The sequence below is a fragment of the Oncorhynchus masou genome, chromosome 13, assembly GCF_036934945.1.
Source record: "Oncorhynchus masou masou isolate Uvic2021 chromosome 13, UVic_Omas_1.1, whole genome shotgun sequence".
NCBI classification, from domain to species: Eukaryota; Metazoa; Chordata; class Actinopteri; order Salmoniformes; family Salmonidae; genus Oncorhynchus; species Oncorhynchus masou.
In genome coordinates, this window is record NC_088224.1 from 35,350,082 (window position 1) to 35,361,581 (window position 11,500).

At 42.9% G+C, this 11,500-nt stretch overlaps 1 protein-coding gene across 1 annotated transcript; it reads left to right on the top strand.

Annotated features, from left to right (window-relative positions):
* Positions 1-525: 525 nt before the first annotated feature.
* Positions 526-9,793, top strand: LOC135552158 (T-complex protein 1 subunit gamma). The gene is made up of 13 exons (XM_064983605.1): positions 526-625; positions 1,542-1,603; positions 2,071-2,121; positions 2,230-2,292; positions 2,400-2,496; positions 3,685-3,802; positions 4,795-4,981; positions 5,069-5,351; positions 5,452-5,533; positions 5,773-5,953; positions 6,205-6,450; positions 6,591-6,722; positions 8,928-9,793. Exons 1-13 carry the CDS (start codon positions 598-600, stop codon positions 9,018-9,020), a joined length of 1,623 nt encoding a protein of 540 aa, XP_064839677.1. The 5' UTR covers positions 526-597; the 3' UTR covers positions 9,021-9,793.
* Positions 9,794-11,500: the final 1,707 nt, after the last annotated feature.

The window sequence follows — 11,500 nt, forward strand, 5'->3', positions numbered from 1 at the left end:
AGGAAGGTCTGAAATGATTGTTTTAGACAAATATATGTTTGGGCTTCTTGCGGTCAATTTGCAGTCTACAAATTATTTGTAATTATGTTCCGCTCCAGAAAAAAATGGCTTGCTTCTGAATCAAGTTGATCCCTGCATTAGTAGGGCGGCGCACAATTGGCCCAGCGTCGTCCGGTTTCGGGCGTCATTGTAAATAAGAATTTGTTCTTAACTGACTTGCCTCGTTAAATAAAGGTAAAATAAATACAACATAGTGGTTTGGTATTGTCATTATATCATTTTTTTTCCTTCAATAAAATAACAAGAAGGGAACATCCTGTAATACAGGTATCCTTGAATTTCAGAAAAGGTCTAGATGGATTACTGTATATGGAGTTGCTTGGTTTTGTACATTGCAATGAATATATGATACAGGGTGTGTCTCACAAGCCTGTTGCGTTTACCCCGGTTCCCCCAACTGGTGGAAGTCACAGTACATTATGATTTGCTCGAAGGTTATTGGTTAACACACTGGAAGAAATCCGCCCCGCATCTGGATCTTCTTCCTCTTGTGCTGCCCAGAAGGTTCCAGGCCGTTGTCCCACACACACTGTCACGATGATGGGCCAACAGGTTCTCGTGTTGAGTAAGTTGATAGAAAAACCACAAGCAACGAGAAATGTAACATCTTGACTTTTATTTCGTTGGAAATGTGACGCATTTGGATGTTTTTGTCGTTTGTAATATCCTGACAACCGGCTACACAGGTAGCCAGCAACAAAGCATGTGCTTCTGCTTCCTTGCCGACCACTGACAGTGCTAGTTAGCGTTAGCAAGGTATTTAGCTAGTAGGCTAACTTGCTCTTTGTATGACTTTCTTGGCCGTAACGTTACAAAAACCCTATCTGGCTGGTTACAGTACATTTGACACAACCGCTAACGTTAAGTGCTCAACTAAAATGTCCATTCTCAAGAATACAATTTGCAATGACGTTACACATTGACAATAATTTATTGCTAGCAAATTTTAGCTAGTTTGGTTGCTGTTGACCAATTGGGGCTAAAAACACGGGAGTCCTGCCCATCTGGTCGGCAACATTAGTGAAACTCAAAGTTTGACTCAAATCACTGCAATTTGAACCTGGTCGTCGGAGCTTCCAGGCATGTCAACATCAGACAGCTCCTGCATGTCAGTAACTAGCATGTCAGATGATTTAAGCCAACTTTGGTGCTGTATTTGTGTGTCGTTTAGTAACTATGTATCTGTTAGCTGCAAGGCATATTATTACATTGTAAAATGTCAGCCTTCCAAAATACGAGACATCCATAATCCACACACGATACGCCTAGCTAGCTATTGTATGATGTAGTTAGGTAGCTAGTGAGCTACAGATGTGGGATCTTAATTTGTACATGGAAATCAAAAGGTGTAGAACAAACGTAGACTGGTTGGATCACAGAGGTAACTAGACTTATTGCTGTAATGATGTTTTGGTCTGCTGTGTTTTTGCAGCAATATTTTACACAATATAGTATAAACTCCGTTCTCATGTTCCCTACAGGCCAGAATATGAAGAGGGAGTCTGGACGGAAGGTTCAGACCGGAAATATCAGTGCAGCCAAGGTGAGGGCCCATTAGTTAGTGTCTTCCACTGTACTTGGTTGAATTAACATGGTTTCTAGCTATGTTATTTCAACATAATTGTATGTTTAATTGCTGACTATGGGGCCCAGTACTAGGGCTGGGATGATACCAGTATCGTGATAATTGCTAGCATGGGGGAGGCATGAAGCGGTCTAAACTTCTTTTGGAAAGCAGCCCTAATGTTGGAAACAAACATGTTGTCATCTAGAGTCACATTTATTTTCCAAGCTATAGCACACATTATTTTACATACAGCAGGTGTTTAAGGACCAAAGAGAGTCTGCTTTTTCATTTTTGCCATGGAACAAATATTGCGATACTGGTATCTTCACATCCCTACCCATTACATTGCTTCTGTAGCTCAATTGATGAGGAATGTAGGATAGCTATGATGCATTGCTTGTTGACACTATATAGATAAACCTTTTTTCGTGTGTGTGTTGTAGACGATCGCAGACGTCATCAGAACATGCCTGGGACCAAGGGCCATGATGAAAGTGAGTTATAGGTTTCTTTTTATCCTCAGGTTTTTGTCACAGTTTTGCTTGAAACATACTTTATGGTAGCACTTGAATTGGGGAAACCATAACATGCTTTGTGTGTAGATGCTTTTGGACCCCATGGGTGGGATTGTGATGACCAACGATGGCAACGCTATCCTGAGAGAGGTGAGAAGAGCACACTTGCTATGATTCCCAATACGTCCATGCAGAAAATATCAATGTTCAGTGCCCCAGTACAAAGCCCACCTCCTTCCCCCTGTCTGCTTCCACAGATCCAGGTCCAGCACCCGGCTGCCAAGTCCATGATTGAGATCAGCCGCACTCAGGACGAGGAGGTGGGAGACGGCACCACCTCTGTCATCATCCTGGGTGAGTCACCACATGCCCAATACTGTGAATAAATACACTGCACCATCAGGTCTATTCTCATAGTAGGAGTACACTAGTAATCCAATCCAGCCTATTCTTCATGTATTACTCCTGTGTCTCAACCAGGCCAAGAATTTTGTGGTTTTAGGGGCAAGGCCATTTTGGGGATTTTTTTTAACCTTTATTTAACTAGGCAAATCTGTTCAGAAAGAAATCGTATTTAAAATGCCAGTCTACACCGGCCAAACCCGGGCGATGTTGGGCTAATTGCACACCTGCCAACATGCACATGTTTTGCGTACCAACTACGCAATTATCTGTCCGCGTACGAGATCTGAGTTAAAAGTATGCAGAAATGAATAGGGCCTGATTAATATAAATTTTTATATTAATTTTTTTAATTAAAAAAAAAATGTACATTTTAACTCTATGTCCCATTAGCTGTGTTTTTCACGCAACCTGATAGACCGTTCCTGCTAATAGCATGTTGGAACATTTATAGCCTGCTGCCGTATGCGCATTGCTGCGCTTATAATGTGAAGAAATAATAGGTTATTAACATTTTAATATAGAAATTCTGATCTGTTGCATCAGCCTCATTGCTTTTAAAATGTTGTTTTGATGTACAGTAGTAATATTTATCTGGGGTCTATCATCCCACAACTGTCCCAGAGCGTCTGTTTGGAATGTTTCTTTCTGGTACAGAACGACAAGCTGACCCATAGAATAGGTCAATTTATGTAATATGTGAGATAGTAGATTGACATAGGTTAGTGCTTTTGCTGTTACTCATCTTGTTGCCGGACAAAGTAAACATGGACAGTTCTAACGTCTTCAATATGTGCCTGGGAATTCTGTAAGGATGCACGCGCCGTTTGCATCCCCAATGTTTCTGACATCACTAGTAGTCTACTTCGGAGCTGCGATGCCTGTGAAAAGGACCTGATCACGTGATAGGCATTGACTAATAAGAATATAAATATCTGAAAGAGCCATGTGAGTGAGGGGTGCTTCGGAGCAGGGCGATTGGCATCTGGGAGAAGGGAATTTGTATTATATTTAGCCCAAGGGCACAACGGCCACTTTGGCCACAAGACGTGGATTTATTTAGGGGGTGTTTCGGCCACAGAAGGGGGCATCGACAGCCATAGCCGGGGAGACATCCATACATTTTGTTCATCTCTCTAGCGGGTGAGATGCTGTCTGTGTCAGAGCAGTTCTTGGAGCAGCAGATGCACCCGACCGTTGTCATTAGCGCCTACAGACATGCCCTGGATGATATGCTCAACCTGCTCAAAGATATCAGGTACTGTTCCAGCCTCTACCGCCCACCCACACACAACCTTTTAATCGTTAAGGGCTGAATTCTAACTTGACATCTGTATAACTTCACTTCTCATGCAAATCTGTGATTGCCATTAATCTGTGATTTTATATGAAGTCTAGAGCTTTGGCCCAAATACTTTTTCTGGTCACTGCATGTTTCATGTCAAACAGTGATCCATTTTCAAAACGCAAGATATGTTTTAGACCTGCATTTTAAGGTGGAAGTCATTCATCTTAGCAGCCAATGTCATGTTACTTCTCTGGAGTCCAGAGCAAGCAGGTTACGGCCAACCTGTATGTTGCAGGATCGGCTTGAAAGCATGGTCTGTCTGCAGCCTTTTTCTTCCTCACAAATATTGTAACATATTCTGGTAAATGTATTACATCTTCATCCCATATGTATTGAAGGCAGTGCGACGTTACAGCTATTTTATCTTCAGACAGATAGCCAGTTGCCACCCAAACTTGGCCTAGATCTGTCTGAAGTATGAAAATGATCATTGAATCGCCAGAAAGCCTATTCTGGCAAAGATGCGTCTGTAGCACATTGCTAAATTTTTTATTTATTTAAACATACTATGTTTTTGCCAGCAAAAACTGGAGAAAATGAAACCAGTGCTTTCTGGTCATTAACCTGGATATGCATGCCCGCCTTTGCGTGCCAAATGCTGATGACTGGTCAAGAGTCAAGACACTTTTTGTTTCTGAGGCACAGATGAGATGTTTGAGACAGGCCTACAGTATTGTACCAAATTATTTTGTTAGCAACCAGATCGAATAGGCAAATGTATAAATATACAATACAAATGGTATCTGTAGCCTATTAAATTGTAGGGAAAATATGTATTTTTCTCATTCAGTTTTAACCCCCCCACAAAAACCTTCTCGTGACCCCCAGTTTGAGAACCACTGTTTTAGGTGGCAACCGCTTTCACACTCAACATTTGTTTAACAACTCTCTTCTCCTCCCAGCACCCCAGTGGACGTGAGTGACAGGGAGATGATGCTGAAGATCATCAACTCTGCCATCAACACCAAGGCTCTGAGCCGCTGGTCTGACATGGCCTGCAGCATCGCCCTGGACGCCGTCAAAACTGTGGAGATGGAGGAGAACGGACGCAAGGAGATCGACATCAAGAAGTACGCCAAAGTAGAAAAGGTAAGGGTCAAAGTGTCTTTTTTTTACATTTGTTCTCCTGTGCAGTCCAAGTTCTGCTTCATCCTCTGTGTTAATGTGTTTGTCCAGGTTCCCGGTGGGATCATCGAGGACTCGTGCGTGCTCAGAGGTGTGATGGTAAACAAGGACGTGACCCACCCGCGCATGCGCAGAATGATCAAGGATCCCCGTATTGTGCTTTTGGACTGCTCCCTGGAGTACAAGAAGGGAGAGAGCCAGACTGATATTGAGATCACTCGTGAGGAGGACTTTGCCCGCATCCTGCAGATGGAGGAGGAGTACATCCAGCAGATCTGTGAAGACATCATCCGCCTCAAGCCAGACCTCGTCTTCACAGAGAAGGGCGTCTCGGGTATCCCACGCTGCTTCAAAATGCATTGTTCTTGTTAAGACCTATGTCTGATGCAACTGACTTTTATTTAACCTTTACTATATTTTGCCTCTCTCTTCAGACTTGGCTCAGCACTACCTAATGAAGGCTAACATCACGGCTATTCGCCGTGTAAGAAAGACTGACAACAACCGGATCGCCAGGTAAGCCAATTGAAAGCAATTGTTTTTTTGTTGACGTGACATCAATTATCGGAGACAATTATCGCAAACAAAAACGTTTAAATTTCACCGTTTTGCTCTGCTCTGTGTCATGTTACTATGTACATAGCTATGTACATAGCTAGCGAAAGACCGAGCACTATTGGTTTATTCCTGCTTCTTTAACAGGGTGTATGGTCTTCACAACTACTGCTCTAACCTATTTCCTTGTTACCCCTCAGGGCGTGTGGCGCACGCATTGCCAGCCGTACGGACGAGCTGCGCGAAGGGGACGTGGGACTGGGGGCGGGCTTGTTTGAGATCAAGAAGATTGGAGACGAGTACTTTGCCTTCGTCACAGAGTGCAAAGACCCTAAAGCCTGCACCATCCTGCTGAGAGGAGCCAGCAAGGAAATCCTGGCGGTGAGAAACTGAGAATAAAGCTTTCAAAATAATATGCTCTTTTTATTGTGTAACAATCACTAAGTGCTAAAAGAGAGGGATGATAATGTAAATAATGACCTTAATGGGATGAGTCTCTTCTTCCCCCACTCCCCTCCTATAACCTTTTTTTTTGTGTTTTGTTTTGTAAGTCACAAGTTATCAAGACTAAATTAGGTTTTTACTTGTGTTCTGAAATCTCTCTCTTTCCCCCATTTACGTCTTTCTCCCAGGAGGTGGAGCGTAACCTGCAGGATGCCATGCAGGTGACCCGCAATGTGCTGCTGGAGCCCAGCCTGCTGCCTGGCGGTGGCGCTGCCGAGATGGCTGTGTCCCAGAGGCTGATGGAGCTCTCCAAAGCCCTCACTGGCGTGGAGCAGTGGCCCTACCGTGCCCTGGCCCAGGCCCTGGAGGTCATCCCCCGCACCCTCATCCAGAACTGTGGCGCCTCCACCATCCGTGTGCTGACCTCCCTCAGGGTAAGAGAGCGACAGATACTGAGAGAGTCAAAGGTAGAACCTCATACCATCTCGCAAGCGTGAGAGAGGGTGTGAAAGGGAGATGGAGGTTTTACTGTACATTATAGTGGCCTTTTTACTGAGGTCCATCCCCACTCCAGGCCAAGCACACCCAGAAGGGCAGTGTGTCGTGGGGGGTGAATGGAGAGACTGGCACCCTGGCTGACATGACCTCCCTGGGCATCTGGGAGCCACTGGCCGTCAAGGCCCAGACCTACAAGACTGCAGTAGAGGTGAGACTTCCAACCACCTGCTGAATTCAATGTTGAGGGCATTGATGCGCTACACAAGTGTTCATTAGTTACAGTGCCTTCAGAAAGTATTCACACCTCTTTACTTTTCCCACATTTTTTACAGCCTAAATTTAAAATGGATTAAATTGAGATTTTGTCTCTGGCCTACACAAAATACCCTGTAATGTTAAAGTGGAATGTTTTTAGACATTTTTACAAATTAATAAAAAATGAAAAGCTGGAATGTCTTGAGGCAATAAGTATTCAACCCCTTTGTTATGGCAAGCCTAAATAAGTTCAGGAGTAAAACATTTTCTTAACGAGCGCCATAATAAGTTGCATGGCAATACTAGCATTTAACATGATTTTTGAATAACTACTTAATTCTATGTGTGGGGTACAGAGAATATCTGTAAGGTCCCTCAACTGAGCAATGAATTTCAAACATTCAACTACCAAGACGGGAGGTTTCCTAATGCCTCACAAAGGGCACCTCAAATCAAATGTTGGTTGCGTAAACATATTTTGCAGGTGCATTGAAATGCTTGTTTCGAGCTCCAACAGTGCAGTAATAACTAACAAAACTATATATATGAAATATCAGAACGAGCAATGTCAGTCCGAAATGAATATATATTTATATGATGGTGTGTGTATAGACATTATGGACAGTATATGAATAGAAAAAGTGTGTACAGCAGTAGTTTTATAGGATGAGCCTAGACTAGAATACACCTATTTTTTGATGGGTATAAAATAAAAAGCAGACATTGAATATCCCTTTTGAGCATGGCGAAATTATTAATTACACTTTGGATGGTATATCAAAACACCCAGTCACTACAAAGATACAGGCGTCCTTCCTACCTCAGTTGCCGTAGAGGAAGGAAACCGTTCAAGGATTTCAGAGGCCAATAGTGACTTTAAAACAGTTTGTGTTTAAAGGCTGTAATAGGAGAACTGAAGATGTATCAACATGCATTAAAAGTAAAGTTGCAAAGAAATTAGTTTTATGTCCTAATATAAAGCGTTATGTTTGGGGCAAATCCAACACAACACAAGAGTACCACTCTTCATATTTTCAAGCATGGTGGTGGCTGCATCATGTTATGGGTATGCTTGTCATTGGTGAGGACTACAGTTTATTTTTATCCTAAAAAAATAAAGTAATAGAGCTAAGCACAGGCAGAATCCTGGTTGTCTGCTTTCCAACAAATACTGGGAGACATTCACCTTTCAGCAGGACAATAACTTAAACACAAGGCCAAATATAAACTGAGTGAACAAACATTAAGAACACCTGCTCTTTCCGTGACCTCGCTTTCACCTGGTCAGTCTATGATCCCTTATTGATGTATCTTGTTAAATTCACTTCAATTAGTGTAGATGAAGGGGAGGACACGGGTTAAAGATATTTTTAAGCATTCAGAAAGATTGTATGTGTGCCGTTGAGGGTCAATGGGAAAGACAAAATATTTAAGTGCCTTTTCAACGGGATATGGTAGTAGGTGCGAGGCGCACCGGTTTGTGTCAAACTGCAACACTGCTGGGTTTTTCACACTCAACAGTTTCCCATGTGTATCAAGAATGGTCCACCACCCAAAGGACATCCAGCCAACTTAACTCAACTGGGAAGCATCGTAGTCAACACAGGCCCACATCCCTGTGGAATGCTTTTGACACCTTGTAGAGTCCATTCCTCTAAGAATTGAGGCTGTTTTGAGGGCAAAGGGGGGGGGTATGAAGGTGTTCCTAATGTTTTTTTTACGCTGGAGTTGTTTACCAAGATGACATTGAATGTTTCTGGGGGGCCGAGTAATAGTTTTTGACTTAAATTGGCGTGAAAATATACGGCTAGACTTGAAAATGGCTGTCTAGCAATGATCCAAAACCAACTTGAGGGAGCGTGAAGAATAAAAAATAATTTTAAAGAAGTGCAAATATTGTACAATCCAGGTGTGCAAAGCTCTTAGACTTCCCCAGAAATACTCACAGCTGTAATCGCTGCCAAATGTGATTCTAACATGTGTAAATGTGCTAAAATATCTAAACATGTTGTCATTATGGGGTGAGATTATTAATCCATTTTGAATTTAGGTTGTAACAATGTGTAAGTCAAGGGGGTATGAATACTTTCTGAAGGCACTGTACATATTGTTTGGCTATACAGTTCTACTCCCTTGTACTCCTTCTTTCTTTCTCCAGACAGCCATCTTGTTGCTGCGCATCGATGACATCGTCTCTGGACATAAGAAGAAGGGAGATGAGCAGACAGGAGGAGGACAGGGCGCCGAGTAGAGGGGTAGAAGGATTTGGAACAAAGAGGCGGAAGAGGGTAATGGAGGAATAGGCAGTCTGAGCTATTTCTTGTTGTTGCATTGTTGAAGAAACCTGCAAGTAAGCATTTTGTTGGACGGTGTATACCATGTGTATCCTGTACATATGATTAAAAACTTAACAGCACTGTTTTATAAACCTCTCACTCAGATATGACATTTGTTATGGTCACTAAGCAGACTGGGATAGGGTTGTTGCATGTATTACATACTGTATGAATGTACTGGATTTGGTACCAAGGAACTCAAGTTAGTTTGGTTTGTTTGTGTGGTGTGTGTTTGTGCAGTATTTATGGCAGTAAGTGTGACTGAATATGTTCTCCTGGGATCAAGTTTTACCTCGGTTAGTCTCACGAGGAATTTCTTTGTTTGGAAGAGCTCCTTCGTGACTTGAGTTGAATAACGGTTGCCAATGGATGGTGACCAAATCATGTGACGAAGTCATTTGAATGAACTACTAAAGCACTGTGATCCTATAGAAAAATAGACCTTCCAAATTATTTATAGCCTGCAATGTATACCTCTGAAGGTCCTTTTTTAAATGCTGCATTATATGGATTGGATCGTCTTGCATTTCAATGAGTGAGTGCTTTTTTTCTGCAAGAAATAGTTGGAGTTACGGTGTCTCTGGTTCTGAATCCTGTTACTCCACCAGACCATTTACCTCCATTACCCTTTGCCTGGGGCTGTTACCTGTGACAGAATCAACCTCAATAAAAGTGGATACAAATGACACAGGCCTATGTTTGTTTCATTCACTTTGACACCCATGATGTGTGTTTGATTATGATTCTCTCACCACTTTTGTTAACAATGTAGCTTAGCCTATGGTGAAATGTTTCATTAATTGCTAAGGTGGCATTACATTTGCTGCATCGTGAAATCCAGAGTACTTAAGTAAAAAATACTTTAAAGTCCTACTTAAGTAGATTTTTTGGGCTATATGTACTTTACCATTAAAAAAAAAATGTAAACATCGACTTCACTACATTCCTAAAGAATGTACTTTTTACTCCATACATATTCCATGACACGCAAAAGTACTTATTACATTTTGAATGCTTAGCAGGACAGAATATGGTCCAATTCTCACACTTATCAAGAGCTCATCCCTACTGCCTCTGATCTGGTGGAATCAAAAAATGGAATTAAGAAAAATCTAAAATATTAGGATGAGCAATGTCACAGTGACATTGACTAAAATACATTATATACATATGAGATGAGTAAAGCAGTATTTAAACATTAAAGTGACTAGTGGGTGCTGTAGATGTCATGGAGGGCAGGCAGTGTGCCCCCAGTGATGCGTTGGGCAGACTACACAACCCACTGGAGAGTCCTGCGGTTGCGGGCGGTGCAGTTGCCGTACCAGGCGGGTGGACCGTTTCAGATCGTAAGTGATGTGTACGTCCAGGAACTTGAAGCTTTCATCCTTCTCCACTGCGGTCCTGTCAATGTGGATGGGGGCGTGCTCCCTCTGCTGTCCACGATCAGTCCACAATCCACGATCAGCTCCTTTGTTTTGTTGACATTGAGTGATGAGCGGTTATTTTCCTGGCACCACTCAACCAGGGCCCTCCCCTCTTCCCTGTAGTTTCCTGTCACTGTTGGTAATCAGGCATACTACTGTAGTGTTGTCTGCAAACTTGATGATTGAGTTGGAGGCTATGTGGCCACGCAGTCATGGATAAACGAAGTACAGAAGGGGGCTGAGCACACACCCTTGTGGGGTCCCTGTGTTGAGGATCAGCGAAGTGGAGGTATTGTTTCCTACCTTCAACACCTGGGGGCGGCCTGTCAGGAAGTCCAGGACCGAGTTGCACAGGGCGGGGTTCAGGCCCAGAGCCCCAAGCTTAATGATGAGTGCGCTATAGTCAATGAACAGCATTCTTACATAGGTATCCCTCTTGTCCAGATGGGATAGGGCAGTGCGATGGCGATTGCATTGTCTGTGGATCTATTGGGGCGGTAAGCAAATTTAAGTAGGTGTCAGGTAAGGTGGAGGTGATATGATCCTTAACTAGCCTCCCAAAGCACTTCATGATGACGGAAGTGAGTGCTACAGGGCGATAGTAATTTAGCTCAGTTGCCTTTGCTTTCTTGGGTACAGTAACAATGGTAGACATCTTGAAGCAAGTGGGGACAGCAGACTGGGATTGGGAGAGCCAGCTGGTCTGCGCATGCTCTGAGGATGCAGCTAGGGTTGTACGTTGGAGATGGAGAGCCCGAAGTCCTTTGTAGCTGGCCTTGTCGGTGGCACTGTTTTATCCTCAAAGCAGCAAAGTTTAGCTTGTCGGGAAGCTAGACATCAGTGTCCACTTGACACTTTTTATGTAAATTATGTCTTGAGTGTTGGAGTGTGCCCCTGGCTATCTGTAAAATAAATTTGAATTGTGCCTATTGGTTTGCCTAATATAAGGAATTTGAAATGAAGTATATTTT

Coding starts and splice junctions, on each gene's coding strand:
- LOC135552158 (XM_064983605.1), top strand. CDS start 598: ATGATGGGCCAACAGGTTCTCGTGTTGA. Junction 626..1,541: donor CCAACAGGTTCTCGTGTTGA/GTAAGTTGATAG, acceptor TGTTCCCTACAG/GCCAGAATATGAAGAGGGAG. Junction 3,803..4,794: donor AACCTGCTCAAAGATATCAG/GTACTGTTCCAG, acceptor TTCTCCTCCCAG/CACCCCAGTGGACGTGAGTG.